The sequence below is a fragment of the Tasmannia lanceolata genome, unplaced genomic scaffold, assembly GCF_043159265.1.
Source record: "Tasmannia lanceolata isolate RefF3 unplaced genomic scaffold, GAP_Taslan_0.1 ptg000044l, whole genome shotgun sequence".
Classification (NCBI taxonomy): Eukaryota; Viridiplantae; Streptophyta; class Magnoliopsida; order Canellales; family Winteraceae; genus Tasmannia; species Tasmannia lanceolata.
Window position 1 is genome coordinate 17,477,920 of NW_027518721.1, and position 22,414 is coordinate 17,500,333.

Sequence of the window (22,414 nt, forward strand, 5' to 3'; positions counted from 1 at the left end):
CACATTTTGACTGGCCCAAAATTGATTGGAAAGAAAGAAGAATGAAGAAAATGATTTTACAAAGACTGAACTCTTTGGAGGGGACGGATGCCTCAGGGGTCTCACTCGGATTGGATGTCTCAAGGGTCTTTATACGGAATGGATGCCTCAGGGGGTCTTAAATGGAATGGATGCCTCAAGGATCTTAAATGAAAGGGATGCCTCAGGGTTCTTTAAATGGAAGGGATGCCTCAGGGGTCTTCATTTGGAAAGGTTTTGGTATTTCTCAGATTTCTACGCTCAGGGCGGATGCTCTCAAAGAGAAAAAATGAATTTACGCTTGGAACGAAAACTTTCAAGAAGAATTTGACTTTACGCTTGGAGCGAATGCTCTCAGGGAGAATTTTGATTCTACGCTTGGAGCGAATGCTTTCAATGAAAAATTGGTTCTACGCTTGGAGCGGATGCTTTCAAGAAAATTTTTGGCTTTACACTCGGGGTGAATGCTCTTCAAGAAAATAGTTCCTACGCTCGGGGCGAATGCTCCCAAAGAAGAAACTTTGGTTCTACGCTCAGGGCAAATGCTTTTCAAAGAGAAAAATGATTTTACGCTTGGAGCGAATGCTTTCAGGAAGAATTTAGGTTCTACGCTTTGAGCGAATGCTTTCAAAGAGACAAATTGATTTGACGCTTGGAGCGAATGCTTTCAAAGAGAATTTGGGTTCGACGCTTAGAGCGAATGATTTCGGGATAATTCGGTTTCTTCACTCGAGGTGAATACTCTCAGGGAGAAAATTTGGTATTTTCACTCGGGGTGGATACTCTTAGGGAGAAAATTTGGTATTTTCACTCGGGGTGGATACTCTCAGGAGAAAATTTGGTTTCTTCACTCGGGGTGGATACTGGTTTGGTTGCGATTGAACCAGAAGATCGGATAATGGACCTGACTGCGAATGAGTTGGAAGGTAAAAAATTTGCTTAGTTGCAAACGAACCAAAAAAACAAAGGGGTGACTTGACTGCGAGGGAGCCAGAGTCAAGGATATTGGCTTAGTTGCGAATGAACCATAAGACCATAATAATGACTTGGTTGGAATGAACAAGAAAGCAAGGGATTGACTCGACTGCGAATGAGTTAGAGTCATGGAGATTAGCTTGATTGCGAATGAATCAAGAAATCAGCGAGAAACTTGGCAGCGAATGAGCCGAATAATCTAAGATTTTAGCTTGGTTGCGAATGAACCAAATGGGTGGAATTTGATTTTAGCTGCGAATGAGCTAAGAAATGGAAGATTGACTCGACTGCGAGTGAGTCGAAGTCGGGGAGATTAGCTTGATTGCGAATGAATCAAGAAATCAGCGAGAAACTTGGCAGCGAATGTGCCGAAGAGTTTAAGATTTTGACCCGGTTGCAAATGAACCAAAAAGGCCGGAATGATGACTTAGTTGCGAACGAACTGAAGTCAAAGAGATTAACTTGACTGCGAATGAGTCAAGAAATTAGAAAATAGACCTGACTGCGAATGAGTCGGAAGCCTAAGATTTTGGTTTGGTTGCGAACCAGAAAGGTAATAACCTGACAAAATCAGAAGTTAAAGAATTAGCTCGGTTACAGATTAACCGAAAAGCTTGACTGCGAAAGAGTCCAAAGCTCAGAGATCGACTCGGTTGCGAATGAACCAGAAAGTCGAGGATTGACCCGGTAGCGAATGAACCGAAAAGGTCGAAACGATGACTTGGTTGCGAATGAACCAAAAATGTAATAACCTGACAGAATCAGAAGATGAAGGATTGACTTGGTTACAGATTAACCGAAAAGTCGGGGATAGAAGCTTGACTGCGAATGAGTCAAATACTAAAGGATTGACTTGGTTACAGACTAACCAAAAAGTTGAGGATAAAAGCTTGACTGCGAATGAGTCAAAAGCTCAAAAGATTGACCTGGTTGCCGTGTGAAAACGGACTTGAATGCCATGTGAAAATGGACTTAAATGACTTGAATGCCGTGTGAAAACGGACTTGGAATGCCATGTGAGAATGGACTTGAATGCCATGTGAAAATGGGCTTAAATGACTTGAATGCCGTATGAAAACGGACTTAGAATGCCATGTGAAAATGGACTTAAATGACTTGAATGCCATGTGAAAACGGACTTAGAATGCCATGTGAAAATGGATTTAAATGACTTGAATACCGTGTGAAAACGGACTTAGAGTGTCATGTGAAAATGGACTTGAATGCCATGTGAAAATGGACTTGAAATGACTTTGAATGCCGTGTGAAAACGGACTTAGAGTGCCATGTGAAAATGGACTCGGAATGCCGTGTGAAAACGGACTTAGAGTGCCATGTGAAAATGGACTTGAATGCCATGTGAAAATGGGCTTAAAATGACTTTGAATGCCGTGTGAAAACAGACTTAGAGTGCCATGTGAAAATGAACTTGAATGCCATGTGAAAATGGACTTAAAATGACATAAATGCCGTGTGAAAACGGACTTAGAGTGCCATGTGAAAATGGACTTGGAATGCCGTGTGAAAACGGACTTAGAGTACCATGTGAAAATGGACTTGAATGCCATGTGAAAATGGACTTAAAATGACTTTGAATGCCGTGTGAAAACGGACTTAGAGTGCCATGTGAAAATGGACTTGGAATGCTGTGTGAAAACGGACTTTGAATGCCGTGTGAAAACGGACTTGAATGACTTAACTAGGGATTGATTGATCATCTCTTGCCGAGAAAAATAAAGAGTACGTGTTCCTTGCTGAGGATGAAAAACAAGTAACTTGACAGGGGTTTTCGGGTTTTGACCCTTTTTTTAACAGGTAAAAAGTATTATGCTGAGGTTTGAAAATTGTGGGAGCAAATTCTAGACTCCAATGGGGAAATTGATGTTCTTTGAAAATTAACTCTTTTGAAGAGTGGACTCATATGAGGAGTTTAGAGATTTGGCTCAAGACGTGCTCATATCTCGCTTATCTCAACTTGTTATAAACATTGGCACTGATTGCCTTTATGTGCTTGATATCTTTTATGACGCAAGTCATAAAAGATGCCACTAGTGTATTGTACTTCCATGACAAGAGTCCCAAGAAAAGTAAAACAGGGATAGGTAAGAAAATTTGAGTTTGTATGGGTTCTTTCTTTGAAATAGGAAGAAAAATCTTTACAATGGCTAGGTCTGAGAATTCCTTCTGTCGCTGCTCACTGTTTGAGGCTTTGATGTCTCTGGTAGGTCCGAACAGGATATTTCTCATTTTTCTTTGGTACCTAAGCCAGGGTCTATTCTGAGAATTTTTTTTTTCAATTTGGAAAGTATACACCCATTCTCCCAGTGCCAGACAACTTTGGATCTTGAAAGAAACGAATAAGAATGAGGAACAGACGTCGAAGGACTCGATGAAAGAAAATTTATACGATTCAAGGGACGACTCACTTTTGATTCACCCTTAGATCCAATGTATTATTTTTTTAGGGTAAGGCTAGCCGCTCTCAGAGTAATTTCGAAAATCATGTCAAGATGCACTAATTTCCTCCATCGGTATTTCCGTCATGGTTACTACCCCTCTTCGGATTGCTCAGTTTTAATGCCCCTAGTTTAGAAGGGTATCAAAGTAAGTCTCGCAGACACTACTCAGATTCCAGGATCCTGCCCTGTTTGAAGACTGCTTCTCCATCTCCTTGATTCTCCTTCTTTCTAGGAAGTCAAACTGATGTCTTCCAGGTTTACAGTCTTGCAGACCGCTTGTCTTGATTCTTGCTTTGAGTTCTCACTCTTAACTCAATTTCTGAAATTCTCCATAACTGAGAACTTCCTTTTGTATCTCACCAACTTTCTGTCTATGGGAAGTCTTTGCTGCTGACTAGATTGCCTTCTTGAATTTTTCAATCTAGTAGACCGATACCCTTACTTTGCATAAGCTAACCTCTTTAGTTGTTGACTTAGCAAAAAAAATGATTCTCACTTTTCTCTAGGCCGCCCTTTCAGGTTTTCAACCTAGCAGGTCTTCAGACTCTCGTCCTTTTCATTTCTTTCTGTTTTTGTTTTCAATTGCCTTGAACCTATGCTCGTTTCACCAGAAGAACTTTATAGGTAGGCTCGGGTTCAAAAGGGTTAGATATCAAAAGTTCAAACGATTTGGACCGAATCTGGTCTTGCCAGACTACCTACGTACCCCAAAAATGGAGGATCAGATCCGCGTAGTTCGCTTTGGGGTTTAACAAAGAATGGTTTAGCTCTTTAGCTTCAAAATTTTGAAAGGGGGATGATTTAACTTTTATCCCAAAGGTTTGACCGAACCTGAGTTGATCAGGTTGCCTACGTACCCCCGAATAGTTGGGGATCAGGTCATGACGTAGTTCAGGTGCATAAAATGCCCCTGGTTTATAACGTGGTTGAAAGAATTGTTTGGTTTTAAAGTGTTGGCTCAAAGGGCTCACAAAAGGATTTTTTAAGCGTTGGGATTATGGCTATAAAGGCTCAAACGTCCAATGATGGCCTCCTGGTGTTTTGATGTACAAGCTTTTGAGGAAAAATGTTCAACAGCTTTGAATATTGTTGTCGAGGAGTCTGGCGGTATTTGCAAGCACGACTTCAACCATAGTGCTCCACTTGAACTTATGCGATTCTTGAATATCTTGAATTTATGCTCAAGGTTATACAGCTCTCGATAGTTTCCAAATGTTGGAGACAATTCTAATATTCAATCTATCTCATAGACTCCATCACTTGGGTCTTTGATTTTTTTTTAAGTTGTCTTAGGGACACATTCCTTTCTCCTTCTTATCTTTTCATGCTCTTGTTTCTTTTGGACATAAGAATTGTCCGTAATCATGAAATATTCCAACTTGGAATCTCGTTAGAGATGTGCAACCCAAGTGTTCTTTTGAGGCTCATTCTATGACTTCATTTTCTGGAAAGTCTTCTCTCAATTTTTCATCAGCTCCACTGGATGTCTGATGTTCATCTCTCTCAAATTCTTACTTTTCGACTGGGTGTCTAAAGCGGAAGGAGTCTTGGTTTTCACAACAACATGGCGTTCACCCTGTTTATCCTTATAGGATCAAGCAAGACTACCTCGAACCCCCTCTAAATAGGTTTATCAATTCTTTGCGCTCCTCGGGAGATAAAGTTTTGCCAATCCATCTTTCCCGAGTTTCAGATTTCGATACCACTATCAATAGCTTCGTTTCTTCTTTGAGTGGCTATGCTCAACGCTCTTCCTCTCGTTTGACCATCTTTCAGATCTCGAGGGGAATTTCGTCTGCATTCTCATCCGAGAAGGGTGTCTTTAGTTATTTAAACATCAAATCTAGAAGTGAATCATAGAACATCAAAAATACAGAATGAACAACTTTATTGAATTGAGGACTCTTAAGTACATCACTAATTCTTTTTTTTTCGACGCGCCTCAATGGGCTCTACATTGAACTTGACAAAGGATGGAAACAACAGACTCTGAATTATCATGACTAACAAATATGACACACATTTTTTTTTTGACATTGACACAATAAGACTTACCAACTTTGAGAGAAGAAAGTTGGTGTACACTCAACGAAAGACAAACCTAACAAAACAGGACACTTCTTCGTCAGTAATGCACTGGCACTGAAAGTTTATGGGTAGCAGCCCTTCCTCTATGATGTATGACTGGGGAGTCCAATCCTGGTATAGGTTCTGTTGACTTGGCTGGGTGAAATGAAAGGAAACTGGTTCAACAAATGGGTGAAGTCAATTAGGTCTGACTCCTGTCATGGAAATGACAAACACTAACTTTAGTATGAGGCAATCTCGTTGAATGTTATACACAAGTTGAAACAAGAGATAATACAAACACATCTCTCCCTCGGGTAAGAACCAACAGCATAACAATTGTAAGAAGGGTTATGGTAAGATAAACACATGATTTATCAATATCGCTAAAGGATAGCAATCACACTGAAAATGTGTTGGGTAAAATTCGGCAACATGACGGCCATATAAAGAGATCCCACAAGTCATCATAAGGGTATATGGATAAACTCGGTAGTATAAGACTCCCAGCAAGGATACTTGCACTCAAATGATGGTGGCAAGATAGGCTCATGAGTGAAAAACAGAATATGGTCATCAGAGGGATGTGAGGGGCTGACCATGAATGACGACATTTAGAGATGGGTTGGATTTGCAACCAAAAGATCGAAGGATGGATCGTGACCATAGGAATGATGATTAGAAGTCATCGATCTGATCATAATCTAAAAGAATGAATAGATGATATAATTGATTAGATTAGGAAGGAAAACCTAACTAAGAGGTAAACTCTAATCTAACAATGAAAAACACGGATCAATTTTAAGACCCAATAGATCAAGGAATAGATTATGGATAAAGAACCAATAATCTAATGATAATCCACAGAATGGATAAATAGAATCCACAAAATGGATAAATAGAAAAAATTGATTAGATTACACAGGAGAACCTAACTAAGAGATAGGCCCTAATCTAAATATCAATGTATAGGATATAGATCAATGATACAAGATACGAGTCAAATGTATAGTAAAAGGAGTCAAAGGATAGACTATAGCCATAATGATGGCGAGTAAGAGCTATAGACCAGATTTATATCGGAAAGATGAATTGATATAATTGATTGGATTAGATAGGGAATCTCCACTAAATAAGAATGCCCTAATCTAATAATAAATAAATAGGTATATATACATATATACACCCTAACCAGGGGCACCACCCTAATTCTAATCTAGTGGAGTCGAGAGAGTCTCGACTCATGACAGACATGTTAGTGTACTAGGACCGCGTTGTAGCCACATAAGGTGAACTACAATAATCTATGGATAGGACATGGTTCCCAAATCTATGCTTCAACATGTGTCAGCAACACATGTTCGTCCTTATATGAATGCAATATATATATATATATATATAAGCACATGCAGATCCTAATTGGGTTTTACTAAATCAACAAATATATCAATGTACATAATATATGTAAAAATGAAAGTAGAGCTCCAGACTCAATATATCGGGTACTATGCATATGATCCATACTTTAAATATATAACACAAGTACACCGAGTGTTATATACAGTATGCTTCATTACTCACTGGCTGCTGTAAACACAAGTACACTGAGTGTTTACGACTGCATCACTGGCGCAGAGCTTGGAAATAAATACAACAGGACCAACAGGGTAATGACATCCCATGTGGCACCCATTGTATCTATCCCGTGGAGCCAATAATGGTAAAATCAATAAAAGAAAATAAAAGACAAAATGATGTATGCTGTGTAGTGTGTGAATCCCTTATTTTAAACACCTATTTGGTGCCCTTGGATTCTAAGCGATTAAATTCCCATTTATAATGATTTTAGCCCAAATTTCTTCAAAATTAGTAACAAATGGCATTTTAACAGAGTTAGGCAATAACTCGAGAGATCCCCAGCAGAGTCGTCAGCCTGCGGACCCGATCCGAGAGAGGCGAGGGGACGGGTCCCACGGAGAGTCTCAGGATCATCCACGTGAATGGAGAGCTCTACCAAGGAACTCTTGAAAGAAGTGCCCCTCACAGCATGAGTGGCGATAAAAAGTGAGATACCTCTCGATTCGGGGACTAGCCCAGATTCGAGGCGTACCTTAAACAAAGGAGAGTCGCCATCCAAGGAAATGGGCCAAGGATCCCATACTATGCTCTGTTGCAACAGATAACCAGAGATATAAAATAAGGTTCGTGCCTGGTTACGAATTTGGAAGGTCCGAAGAGCACCTCATCAGCCCAAGTGCAAACACCTGGTCTCTTATGCCATTTATTTAATAATTTTGAAGAGTTTTGGGCGAAAATCATATGAAATGGGAACAAATATCTCCGAGAAGACGTCTATCTAATCATGCATGTCTCGGAGATGAATAATAAACACACATAAAATAAATGAAAGAAATGTCACCTGAGAATATCTAGGTTATGAATGTTATACCTAATTGGTGTCTGAGTTCTGGTGTGCAAACACATGCATGCTACAGCTAAAAGTATAGGATCTGTACTTGAAAGTAAGAAAACACAACAAAACACACAACACAAATTAACTCTATACACATGACTGGACAAGACAAATCCTAAAACTCTAATGCAGGACTTGACTCGGACCAAGATGACCGTCCATCCCAGCTGCTCTACGTATCCCGGCCTCGGGAAGAATCGGAGTCAACGTAGTGCGATGCCCTATTCTAAACTTCTATGCCTAACCATCTAGAACCGTTATCCTAGACCCGATTCACTAGACTCGACTGATTTTTAAAGCTTTTTTGTACAATTGCTTAAGTTCATATGATTTGTAATTTTTGGGATTCTATATGCCCTAACTAAAGCAAGTTGATTAGCCTTAAGCTAATGCAGGTGGGCCCTAAATCTTATGTGTAATTAGGCTGTGCATCCTAAAGAAAACCACGGGCTGACTATATGCTTCCAAGCCTAGCCATCGGTTCGACTAAATGTCTAACCGATCAACTCGAGGCCTCCTAACTCTAGGGACAGTCACACGGCAGGACACACCATATCAATACAAATCAAGACAGACTCCTAATTCTAAAACACCCCAAACAGCTAGGACAGACTCCTAACTCTAGGAGAAGATCTTTTGAAAAGGTTTTGAAGAATTTTTGTATTTTTTGAGAATTTGAAATGTTTATTTTTAAAGGTTTGGCTGGACCTGGGATGTGGATCCCAAGCTGCACTACGTACCCTATGGAAAGGGTTCAAGCCAACGTAGTTCGGAATAGATTTTCCTAACTACTACTAAAGACTCAATACTTTTGAGATTTTTGCTTTTTTGAAATGTTTTTTGAATTTTCAAGTGTTTTTTACTCAAGAGGACAAAATCCTATCGTCATAAGGGCAGGATAGACTCCTGATATCCCGCAAAGGTTGGACAGCATCCTATGCTTTGGGGGGAAAAAAAGACAGAAACACGACTCTACAAGGGTTGGACAGCATCCTATGCCTCGCAAGAGCTGGATAAAATCATATGACTTGACGAAAGGTTGGATGGAATCCTAACCCCTAAGATGATAGGACTGACTCCTGAAACTGAGACTCTCTAGGTAAGGACAGACTCTTATGCTAATGACTCTGAGAATGGCTCTAATGAGACATTACATGTCTTCTAAAACAAAAGGATATATAGGGCCAATGAGACAAAGTCTGTCTCCAAAAGGTTTGAATTTTCCCACATGAGACATAGCTTGTCTCCTCAAAGGGGGGCAACTTTGTGAGACTTGAATAGTCTCCTGTGGATTGACTTACTGATGAGACAAAGCCTGTCTCTAAAGGATATAATTTCTTTGCATGAGACATAGCCTGTCTCCCTGAGGGTAAGACTCTCTGCTGAGACGTAGCTTGTCTCCCTAAAAGGTGGGCTCAAGATATCTCTTTCATTGCCCTTGCAATGAATGGGTTTATAATGTTTAAGGGTACCTAAAAGACTAAGCCAGTCTTAAAAGTAAATGAGGGGAGTGTTACTTGGACTAAGCGAGTCCCCTATGGATGGGCTTGGGCTAACGCCTTCATCGCCCTAATGAATAGGGGCTAAGGTCTCAGAGTATCTAAAACACTGGAAAAGTCTAAAATTGAAGAGGGGAGCACTATTCAGACTATGCAAGTCCCCTAAGATGGGCTTGGGCTAACGCCTTCATCGCCCTTGCTAACATTTTCCATTTGCAAATCGTTAACACATATATCATATGACAGCACAAGCATTCATAAACAGGTTATATAAAGAGCAATAACATAATAACATTAAACAGAATAAAATTCCTATATGTAATGCACGGCTCAATCCATTATGCTCCTCAGAAAATAAACAGAATAAAATTTTCTGCACACACTCTTATACCTAAGCATAAGAATGCTAAAGACACAAAATACACTGACTAGTGTAAACATTTAAACAAGATAATTGAGAAACTTATCCTAATAACAAATAACACAAACATGGCAGTTCTAGGCTAGAATACACAACAAGAAGTATCTAAACAGACTTTAATGTCTACAATTTCTTTTAAACTCTTGATTAGATAAAGAGATATCATGCTTACCTGAAACACGGTTAGGGATATGAATTTAGCCTCTTCACGCCAATTACTTCAATTGTGAATCAGATGAAGTGACATCGACAATGGGTAGAAGTTTCTTCATCTCATTCTTCGACAAGCCAAGTTCCTTGCACTTTAAAAGACCTTCTCGTGCTTTCATCCAATTTACATTTCCACGTAGTGTGTTGATCTCACCATTGTGGCCCAAAACTCTCATAGGTTGAGCACGGTCCCACCTAGGGAAAGTAATTGTTGAAAACCAGGGCCATGAAGCTCGTAAACCTACTATGGCCAAGATCTGCATAATAGTAGTCTCTCAGTTGATCAGGCTTTAGTTGACCTTTGTAAACAACAGTGCTTGAAGAAAGAGAGCATATATAGAAGTCCTTCACTCCACCATGTTGTAGATTTAGAGCAGCTCGAATAGCCACCATCGAAACCCTCCGTAATATGTACATCTGCTGCTCAAAATCAGCGTTTGACCTTGGAGTTGGAGTAAGGAACAGTTGTTCAATAACAAGTTCTGTCTGAAGAGCAAACTTGCCCAAGCCTGTATTATCAGTTGGGACAGATCGCCACGCAAGTACAACATGCCCCGGTGACTCCGCAACCTTGGTAAATACTGTTTTGCTTTCTTCACGGCGAACTTCTGATGTTGGTAAGAAGAACATCCCTACTGCATACTCACCTAGTGGTGGCAGCTCAAATCCAACATCTTTAGCAACCTCAGTGAAGAAGTCATGGGGAAGCGCCACGAGAATGCCAGCCCTATCACCGGTGTTTGTTTCGCAGCCACAAGCACCTCTGTGGGACATTCGCACCAACATCTCTATTGCACCTCCCACAGTTTTCCTACTGTATTCACCAAATAACTCTGCAACAAATCCAACTCCACAAGAATCCTTATCGAACAATGGATCATACAGACCCAGTGGCTTGTCTGGCACCTGTAACGCCATAGATGGTACCATAACTCTGAGCTTTGGAGAATATCCAGGACCATCAGACCTCCATAAATGCTGCCGTTTTGAATCTGAAAAACGCAATTTTGTCCTGAAAAAATATTCTCCACCGTGACTGCGCCAGTTCACGTCAAAACAGAGCAGCATGTAGCTCTTTTTCTGCACTGGCCCAAAGCAAGGAAGCTCTTTTGATGATTAAGGGAAGGAAGAATGATTGAATCAGTTGGGAATTGAAGGGCTGAACCTGAAATCGTGGTCATTTTTGAAGTCTCTGTTTAAAGGAAGGGAAAAGGCAGGATCTTTCGACTACTTTAATTCCTAACCAATCTCCCTCAAAAGACACTTTTTTGCCCAATTCAACTGATATGACTCGATTTCATTTTGAAAAACAAAATCGTTTCAGAAGAAAGATAAAGCACTCCTCTGCCTCCAAACGCAGATCATCGACAGAATCCGAGAAAAGCTTGATACCAGTCAATGTCGCAAAAGGCCCCTACCAGGTAAACACTCAAAGCTTTCAATAGAAACATATGGTAGGTCTTTCCCCACACTGTGGTCTACAACAGCCCTGCCAATAGGGTATGTAGAACCTTTTTCTATGGCAGCAGCTACAGCAAGGGTTTCCTTCTCACAGTTAGTAACACAACAAGGAGCAACTTCCAATTTGTTTGTTACAACCCGATGTCCATGAATGGGCTCAATTGCTTTGCACATAAGCTCCCCTGTGGTCAATGTCCCTGTTTTATCAAACGCAATGGTGTGACAGGATGGTAGAGCATCCAATACATGCCCACCTTTGAGAAGTATTCCCTTACTTGCACAGGAACTTATTGCAGTAGCATATGCCAAAGGAGCAACTGCCAATGCACAGGGTGATGCTGCCACCATTAGCCCCAAAGCCCGGTAAATTGATCCTCTGCAGACTGGTGTGCCAATAAAGGACCACTTAAAAATACATGGCCCAATGAGAGCAACCGCAAGCGATAGAGCCACAACAACCTGGCTATAAAACTCCCCAAATTCATCTAGCCACCGTTGCAGCTTTGGCTTATTTAGCTGTGCTTCTTCGGTTAACTGAAAAATTCTGCTCAATGTAGAATCTTTCCATGTCTTGGTTGCTTTCACTATCATCATTCCATCCAAGTTCCTTGCACCCCCTGGAATTTTATCCCCCACTATCCTCTCTATTGGTTTGGCTTCTCCAGTCAGGTGCTCATAACTGTAGAACTACCTTGAAAAACTTCTCCATCTACCGGCACAGCCTTACCAGCTTTGACCAAGATGTAAGAACCCACTTCCAGGTCATGCACAGGAACCTTTTTATATGCCAGGGAAGAGATATCAGGTGATCTGTTGCCATTCACTTCCAGCACAAGGGCAAAATCGGGATTATTCTCTTTCAAGTCCTTAACATCAACCATTGCCCGGGCTGTGAAATACTCTTCAGCAATGTGGGCCAGATTAAACATTGCAAGAAGCAAGCCTCCTTCAAGGGCATTTCCATTGAGTACAGATGCAAATGCTGCAAGAGCCCTTAGAACATGGATATTTACTTTTCCACCAGCAATATCCATAGCAGCATCAAGTGCTGCTGAAACTCCGACGAGTGGGAATGCAGCAACAATGAAGGCGCGCTGGAAAGGCTTTGCAACCAACTTGGGAAGCACAAAAGGGCACGCAGCTGCGACCAGAAGCAGAGCCGTTGAACAACAACAAAGCTGCAAATGCTCCCGAAGGAAATCTGCCAATTCAGCCCATCAAATTACTCTTGCGAAGCCGAGAATCGCTTCCTGATATCGGTTCAAGTTCGTGTCTTGCTCGTGATGGTGGTGGTGGTGGTGATTATGATTGTGATTATGATCATGATTGTGATAATGATTGTGGCTGTGATGATCTTCATGATGATGATGAGAGTTTTGGGAGGTAGAACGACAATGGATCGACCTATTGTAGGGAAAGAGTCGGGGATTTACAGAAAGAGAAACGGACCTAGGAATTGAAAGGGAGAACTGAGGTATAGAATAGATGGAAACAAAGGGAGAGGGGACCTTTCTTCTTTTGGAATTCGGTATAAGGAATCTGATGCTTCCGATTGCGTAAGGCAGAGAATCCATCGTTCTACAGCACTGGGTTTTTAACTAGAAAATTCAGTATCAGAACATCACTGCGCGGGAGATCAAGAGAAGAGGAGGTTCTTTTTTAACTCTCTCTCTCTCTCTCTCTTCCTCTGCAGATTTGCAGACATCAGATCTTCGATCTATATAAGAAATGGCTGGAAAAATTGCTCCTCGCCGGAGAAGATGATCGGATCTTGCCTAGAAATGAGCAAATCTCACTGGAATTTAAGAAACTGACGGATCTAGTTGCAGATAGCTAGAATCTATGGATATTCTCTGAAGAAGATGACCGGTGGGTTAGGGTTTGGGTTCTAGATCTGAGGTTTTACCGCTTGAAAAGATCAAAATTAAAGGAGGAACATAAGATGATTCAAGGAAGAACTAATTGGCCGGAGATCCGGTAATCCTACCGGAGAAGAAGATCGGGGAAGATAAGCTTTGATCGGAAATTGCAAGGTTTGGGTTAGGGTTTCAGCTCTTCTCCCCTTTTCTCTTTGAGATTTTTCCCCGAAATTTTCAGACGAAAATGAACTCCCCTCTGCCCTTGCCCGATGGATTCTTTTTATAAGAGAGTGATAAATTCGACCTCTTTTTCTTATTTGGACAACCACCTTTCGGATAATCCACTCCCCTTTCTGGTTTACACTACGGTCTTCTCGCAGTTCGTTTGCTAGGCAAACGCACTCCGATTTCGACGAAATTTTACAGGGAGCTAGATGGGATCCTACCCTAGCTTAGGGTGAAGTTTGGGACCCTAGCTGATTGATTTGGTTGGATTATTCATTTTCACAGAGAGGTTTAGGGCCCGGTCAAAATGGGGTGTCTACAAATATCAATGGTTTATTCATTTTGAATGTACTAGAATATATGAATGAAAAACCATCACCTTCATATGCTTAATAGGTCTTGCGAGTTTGGTTTAATAAATGGAAATGTTGAACCTAGTAGTAAAAAAAATTTGAAATATGTTGAAGCAAAGCTTTTCAAAGAAACCACTTCATAGTGTTGCAAAGTCGTACCATACCCTGAGGATAAGCTTAGGGGGCTGAGCCCTTGACAGATAGAATGGAGAATGTATCTGCTGAATGCTAGCACCGACAAACCATTTCAAGCCTTCATATGACTGCTTTAACCGAAGGAGAGATGGTGACCGATGTCTATTGGGTTTGGCTGAGAAAAAAGGTGTGAGTGGAGATACTTGTCTCCATATGTAGTGATGACACTTATTCACTTGACTTCTCTCTTAAGCTGGAAGATGAAAGGAGTGGGTTTGGCTGAGAAAAAAGGTGTGAGTGGAGGTACTTGTCTCCATATGTAGTGATGACACTTGTTCACTTGTCTCTTAATCTGGAAGATGAAAGGAGTGGATGTCTATCTCCATATGGATTACCATTATTGTGATTATCCTTATCTTTTATTGTCTTTATCTGTAAGTCCATATCTAAGCACTGATTATTTCTGATAATCGATGATTAATAGAAATAATTTGGTGGAGTTTGATGTTGTACAAAGTTATGGAATATTTAAAGTTTGATTCAAAAAATAATTAAGGCACATTTGGATACCCACAAGATTTAGATTTGGATTTCTCACATTTGCACTGGATCAGATCCTTAGATTTCCAAATCAGCTACAACAGTGAAAAAAAAAATCTGATTTTCAAATCTGTTATGCAAGAAATTATTTGGAACTCAATATTTATGGCAATTGCCCTCATCCTTATTGTTTTTATGACGCAGGGTGTTCTCACCCCGTCAGGAGTAGGACTATTCCTATACGTAGCACGCAGTGGCCCACATACAATGTGCATCAGGGTAAGTCGATCCGGGTGGGATTCGAACACTCGTCTCGGGAGCAAACCCGTGACTTTATTCCGAAGTGGCAATTTCCTTCAGTTTTTTTAACCTTCATCCTCGCTGCTTCTCGACCATGCTGCCGCAGCAGCCAGACGTCCCCCCACCCCTCTCTCTCTCTCTCTCATCCTGAGCATAAGGATGAGGATGATTGATGTATTTTGTATCCAAAACTCAAATCCAATTCTAAATAAAAAAGCATGAAGCATCAAAACGTGGCCTAAATGAAAACACTTTGAAAAAGGGATTCCGTGTGGAAAATAAAAACGAGAGTGACAACACCAACCCTTTTCAAGGTGTATTTATTGCTTTTTTATGGGGATTTGAGCTCCCTTACTCTATCTTTTAGTGGACGTGGCATTAATGGTTGATGCCCATGTTTTTTTTTTCAACAAAACGGGATCCCGTTTTCCTAACAGTGCTCTAAATTAAATGAACATCAATAAAAATCAAGACAGAGCATTACAAGCTTTAACGGTTAAAGCTTATAAGCATTCAACATTTCTACAGTTACCTGGTGCCTTCAATCCAGCCAGGGAAAGGCTCTCTGTAAGTGGTTGATATGATAGTAGGGCGCATGATAACTAGTGGTACATTTTCTCTAAGCTGTCCAAGAAGCATTTCTCCCATTGCCTTTGTAAAAGCATAGGTGTTTGGCCAACCAAAGAATCGAGCCCTGGAAGATATAAAGTAGCAGAATTGTATAAATAAATGGATTAGGGAAGTGATATATTCACTCTTTTTTACTTGGGACAGCCCCCTCTAGTGTACTGACGACTATTCTTTTACACTTTTTTTTATACTATTCTTTTACACTAAAGCGGGCTGTCCCAAGTAAAACAAGGGGAGCGAATATATCAAGGGTGTTGCGCCTTCCAAGAACAGGCCAATTTGTGAATTCAGCTATAACCATCCCATATAAATTTTGAAGTGGAAAGAAAAAAAATCTATTCTCTTGGTCTCACCTATACTCAACTTAGTATTCTAGTTACCATGCCTATTTCTGGGCCATTCTGATTTTAAAAACATTGATCTCAAAATTTGCATTCTGTGGTGGATCCAAGTTGAGTGTTTCAAACCTTTGGATTCCGAGTTCTTTCATGGCAATAGTCTCTGCTTTTCTACTAGCTCCATTATCACGAAGTTCCCTTAATCTTTCATTTGCCAATTTCATCTCTGCTTCAATGTCTAAACGCATGATTCCATTTAGTGTTTCCATGTTAAATGGTTTCTCTAATATAAGTCCGGCCTTTTCCCCAGAAACATATGCTAAAACACAAGATGAAATTTGATTCATTAGAGGGCTAAATTATCAAACAATAAGAAGAAATCAATTCTTAATTACAAACACATAGATCAAATAATAAATGGAGGAGAAAACAGGAGGAGGAAGAAGAAAAGATAGAGAAGAGGAAGAGGAGTAGGAGAAGAGGAGCAGTAGAAAATCAAACTTCAAGAATAAGTTCATAGCCGAGATAAAAATAATGATAATCATCTATCCTTTGGTAACTCACTGTATAGACTCACCAGTTGACACATGGAGAAGTATCTCTAGTTTCACACATTTCTTTGCAAACTCCAAAACATGCTTAGCTCCCATGGTATTAGTAATCAAAGAGACATCATATCTATAGACAATTATTAAAAAAATTAATAATTTGAGATTTCAAAAGAAAAATAAAAAAAGGTTTCGTTCACTGTTTAAAAACTGCACTGAGTCAAATATGGACTCGCACAACTCAACTCGGTTTTGTCTTGGCCAAGTTCTCATTCAAGCCTGAGTTTTGTCATCACAAAGTCAAAACTCCTTTAACTTGCCCGAATCGATAAAATATTGACCTCGCCAATTATGGACTTGCTTATGTCAATTCCTTTTTAACTTAAATTGAGTTCTCGTCCAAGTCTGAGCTTTTAAAAACCTGTTTCATTTTCGTATACTACATGACAGTATTTGCATTACAACATCACCTCTCATCAAAGTTTGTAGTAGCTGCTACATTTACAATGACATTGATTTCTCTCCACATCTCTTCCTTCATACTTTTCTCCTCTATTCCCAAGTTCTCACAAGCGATATCCCCTGCAACAGGAGTGACCTTGTCCCATATAAATGAATAAAAATCCTTACCATGTTTCTCTCTCAAGATCCTAAATACCTCCTTCTCCATAACCTGACAATAAAACAAAGTTAAGATATGATACATAACATCTTGGTTCGATGTTTTAGAAAGACAAAACTAAGTTTTAAGTTTTTTAATGGGTAATTCAGTTAAAGTATAAAAGATTAGATAACGCCATCACCATCAGCTTAAGCTTTTGGAGTTACTGGTAGTTTTCACATGGTATCAGAGCCAAAGGTCCTAAGTTCAAACCTCCCTGATACCAAAAATCCACATGCAATGGCCAAACCCAAAAGATGAGCCACATGTGCCATCTGTAGGCCAACCCTAGAAAGAGGGGCCACACACGTGAAAGGAGTGTTAAGTATAAAAGATTAAATAACACCGTCTCCAAAAGCTTAAGCTTTTGGAATAACTGGTTGTTTCACAGATATGATACCTCCTCCTTAAAGAGGCTTGAGTGATAGAGCAGTTAAAAAATGATATTACAAGAAAGAATGAAGTGTAATGGCATACATCATTTTGCAGGCGCTGCCTAGCAGTTTCATCATTTGTAACCCTTATAAGAAGAAAAAGCCTCTTCATATGAGGTTGAACTCTAAGTAGTTTTTCCACAAAAACTACATTCATTTGAAAGAAAAACTATCATTAAAAACAAATTTACCAGACAATACAAAAGAGCTAGAGGAAAAAGGAGATAAAAAGGGGCGGGGGCGGGGGCGGGAGCTAATACTCTTTGCTAGAAAGCCAGTAGAACCAGTGACTAAGATGCTTTTGTGCTCCAGAGACTGTAAAATACACCCCAAATCCATTTGGAAGTCCATTTCGAAGAAAATAATGAGAAAGAAAATGATTCTGCAATGTGAAGAGAGTTTAAATCTAAAATGATTCTGAAAACGCGTCTCTGGTTGCTTTATATATACAAAATATATTGTTACATGACAATAATGCCCTTATATGAGGGCGATATTACAAGGATATCATAGACAACAATTTACATGCTGTTACAATGTATTTATATGTGGAAGTCGGGTGCCTCTTGGCATAAGAAAAACTTACTGATGTGTCCCAAGTAAAAAACTTACTGATATGTCCCAAGTGATAATTTGTCAAATTGCCTCGTTAAAGCTACTTGTGTGAAAGAGGAGCAAAAAAAATGATACTATAGAGAAGTAAGGGTAGTGGCATACATCATTTTGCAAGCGCTGCTTAGCAGTCTCATCATTTGTAGCTCTTATAAGAAGAAAAAGCCTCTTGACAAGAGGTTGAACTCTAAGTAGTTTCTCCACAAAAACTATAATTTCAGTGAAAGAAAAACTATCATCCACAAAAACTACATTCAATGAAAGAAAAACTATCATAAAAAATCAAATACGCAAGGCAACGAAGAAGGGCGAAATTAAAAGGAAGATATAAAAGATTGTGGGGCTAATACTCTTTGCTAGAAAGCCAGTAGAACCAGTGACTAAGATGCTTTTGTGCTCCAGAGATTGTAAAATACACGCCAATTCCATTTGGAAAGCCATTTCAAAGAAAAGAATTTGCAAATATGAAAGCCCAGAGTGAAGAGAGGTATGTTCTGTCCCTCGAATGTGAGCAATATATTTATAAGAGCAAGTTGGATGTTCTGGCACAAGAACGTGGTTCCTTATGTGAGTGAGTGAGAGAGAGAATGGGGTGGGGGGGTGTGGGTGTGGGTGGGTGTTAAAAACTCGACTGTTCTTGACTTGTTTCCTTTACGCAACATTCACTCACTCATGTTGGTGCGTGTTGATAAACGAACAGATTTAGGCATATAATTAAATCTTGGATTGCACCAATAGAAGCATAGGTATTCACCAGCGTTCTACACTTTTTTTAATCTTCTGTAATTAGTCTAGGGAAATGATATTTTTTTTAAAATGATATGATCTTAATCAGGGAAATAATATCAGCGCACCTACTTCTTGTTATGGGCTCGCTCTAGCATGTATTTCTTTTTTAATTGGTTTGTAAAAAACTTTCGGGAACATAATGACCTTTTGAAAGTTCTTTGATAGGTGAGTGCATATATATCAAAAGATGGTTGTGTTGATATCATTTCCCTTAATCCATTGTCAATGGACTCAATACTTAGTAGAGAGAGAGGTAATTTGAGATTTTGCAAATAGAGCCATCACGTTTGCGTGAATTTTACAAATCAGGTCATGCCATCAATTTGTGACCAAAATACTCAATGTAGTGTTTTTTTTTTTTACTCATTGAAGAAGACCAAAATGTCCTTTTATGTGAAAAGACAAAGGTTACCTTCTAAAAAGACCAAAATACACATGACAATCAAAGATAAGTTTTGCATCAAGGGTGTGGTAATATCATGTCTATGCATACTAGAATTCTTATGCTTGGGTGTAAAAAAATGGGCCCACCCCATCAAAGCAAAACATGACGTGTAAAATTGTGAGCCCCACCATATACTAGGGCTTGGGTGAAGATCGTGGGACCTACGCCATCAAAGAATGAGGCAAATGGTGGGCCCCACCCGGTGCACGTGTTTGAATTGGGTTGGTGGGACCCATCCTATTAAAATGTATCACTGAGCTTCACGGGTATCTTGGTCTTTTTACAGGGTAATTTTCATCTTTTCACAAATAAGGACATTTTGGTCTTTTACAAGTAAAAAAATCTAGGGAAATGATATACCGCCCCTTTTGATTACCAGGAACACCCCCTGTCAATGTATCAATGACTAAAGAGGGGCTGTTGTACTTATGTCAGAAGAATTCAATGCCCCTTGATTGCCACAAACACTGACAGTGGGTGTTCCTGGTGATCAAAAGGGGCAGATATATCACTTCCGAAAATCTATCACGGCCATTTTGATCAGAAATTGATTTTTTTTTCTTTTTTATGAGTATGATCAGATCATAAATCGATGACATGACCTGATTTGCAAAATTCACACAAAGGTGGTGACTCTATTTGCAAATTATCAAACTATAAGATATTTTTCCCAAAGAATAATAATATGAAGAACCGATGGAATAGCCCAACAATTAGCATGTGCCATGCTCACAAAAAAAAAATTACTATTTTTCTTTATTTACCTAAACCTAAGGGCAGCCTTACATCACTCGTGACGTTGTGGTGAGAAGCTATATTTTCATTCGTACTCTCGGTCTCCCTACCATTACTCTTTTGCAAATAAATAGTGGACGTCTTTTGCAAAATCCCATTTATTTTATTCATTCTTAATCCCTTTAATTTTCGCATTGTACTATATTTGTATATTTTATTGGGTTTTTTAAAGATGTTGCAAATTAGAAAAATATACACCTCTACGAATTTACACGAAACCTTCTTCTACATATTTTATTTTATATGCTTTGCACCACATTTTGTCGACCTTAGATATATAAGAAAACCCATGCGTTGCAGGAGGTGTGGAGAAAAATTAAATGAATAATCAAAAGATGCATGTAAATAATTTCAATGCAAAAAATCCTTTCGTAGACTACCTCCAAAAATCAAGGAATGAAGCATCTGTTGATGGGTCAAGGTATCAAATATAAAATTTGGGAATTTCTCATTTAGAGGTACACACTTTTAATTTTATTTTAATTTACCGGTTCTTGCTAAATACATGTCCATGCTGACATTTCTTCGAGTGTACTGGTTGTTGGTACGGCCACTTGAGCAAGGATGGGGCCGTGGAAAAATATTTGGTAGGTCCCAGAAATGATGTGAAGAGTATATGGTTTAGGGTATTTTATGATGATTCCGATGGTGTGACTGTCAAATGCGATTGTGCTAAGTTTGAAAGGGAGGGGATCTTATGCAAACATATCCTTCGTATTATGGATACGAAGCAATTGAAGAAGGTACCCGACCATTATATGTTGAGGAGATGGTCTATTCAGGCAATGTATCAAGTAGAGGGTACGATATCTACAAGGCCACAAGTAGGTAGTAGCGTGAATCCGTTTCAGAGGTGGTGCCTAATCTCAAGATGGTAACGACTGGTTGATGGACCCGGAAGAGATGACAACATTTTCAACAGGATGACTGAATTTTGTGATTGTCTTTTCGCTGAAGAAGAACAAAAGCAGAAAGAAAAGCAAGTTACATTGGATGGTAGTGAGTTACCAATCGTTGGTAGCGAAGTATATTCAAACATTGCCATGAGTCAAATACCTGAAATAACAATTCGAGACCCACCCGTTGCGAAGACCAAGGGACGTCCAAAGAATCCAACACGCTTGAAATCTGGCATAGAGACATCTGTATCCCAACCAAAGAAACGAACGTGCAAATTATGTGGCGAAAAAGGACATTATAAGTCCATATGTAAAAAGAAAGGCGAGGTTTGTTTTCTTCCCTATTTATTCATTTGTATGTGTATATGGAATGATATTTGTTAATGTTTATATATTGATTCTGTTATGGTTAATGCTAATAGAAGTTGCCTAAAAGAAAGCGGCAAGAGGAATGTGACGTAGAGGAAGAGGAAGAGGCATAGGAGGAGTACGTTTATATATTTGAACCACTTTTAGTTTGTTACTTTCATACAGAGGAAGCAGAATATGATAGTGTAATTAGTATCATGAACTTCTGCACTAGTTTTGTGGTCTGTTACTATTCCATGTCTTTTTTTCTTTAAGAGGATTTGCATGTTCCAGAAGTTTTTATTGAGGCAGTAATATATGTATTTTTACTTCAAGGGATTTGTACGTAGATGACAAGTTTGTAACTGTCAAACTCTTCTGTTGCAGGTCATTATGTGACTGTCGAACTGTTGAGGTCATTGCACCCATTGCAGCCACAGTTGAGGATATCATGCTAGTGTAAGCATTTTCTATTTATGAATATATATTTCTATCATATTGTCAACTTAAATTATTTTGTGTAGCATTTTTGTAGTTATAATTATGAAACTAGCATTTTTGTAGTTATAATATCAGTTTACTAAGCTAGCTCGAGGTTGACTACGAAACCCACCTACAGAAAAGTGAAAGTGCACCCATTTTAGAAAAAGACAAACAGAAGTGGGTGTAGATGCAGGAAAACGTGGGGTTGAAATATTTTGCGAGAAAAAGTAAAAATTCTCGAGAACTTCCCATAATATGGACACGAGATATTGACGTACTCGTACCAAGTAAAGCGGCGAAAGGGTTGCCGGGTTTTACTGCTTAAGAAGTCAAGGAAAACAAAACCCTAGTCAAGATGACATCATAAATAGTGAAAGGGAGATGATATTTTCACCCCTCTGTAGTACGCATTCGCCCCCTGTTAACTTGATTTTGAC

At 39.4% G+C, this 22,414-nt stretch overlaps 1 protein-coding gene and 1 pseudogene across 1 annotated transcript in view; both read right to left on the bottom strand.

Annotated features, from left to right (window-relative positions):
* Positions 1–18,786, bottom strand: part of LOC143864052 (alcohol-forming fatty acyl-CoA reductase-like) — a 33,698-nt gene extending 14,912 nt beyond the window's left edge. The window contains exons 1-6 of the mRNA XM_077374869.1: positions 18,569–18,786; positions 18,324–18,427; positions 16,982–17,184; positions 16,541–16,641; positions 16,093–16,282; positions 15,528–15,689 (exon numbers count right to left, since the gene is read on the bottom strand). Coding sequence (XP_077230984.1) covers positions 15,528–15,689; positions 16,093–16,282; positions 16,541–16,641; positions 16,982–17,184; positions 18,324–18,427; positions 18,569–18,659 — 851 coding nt within the window. The 5' untranslated portion in view covers positions 18,660–18,786. The remainder of the gene's footprint in view (positions 1–15,527; positions 15,690–16,092; positions 16,283–16,540; positions 16,642–16,981; positions 17,185–18,323; positions 18,428–18,568) is intronic.
* On the bottom strand, positions 10,922–15,121 carry LOC143864051 (putative cadmium/zinc-transporting ATPase HMA1, chloroplastic pseudogene; annotated as a pseudogene).
* Positions 18,787–22,414: the final 3,628 nt, after the last annotated feature.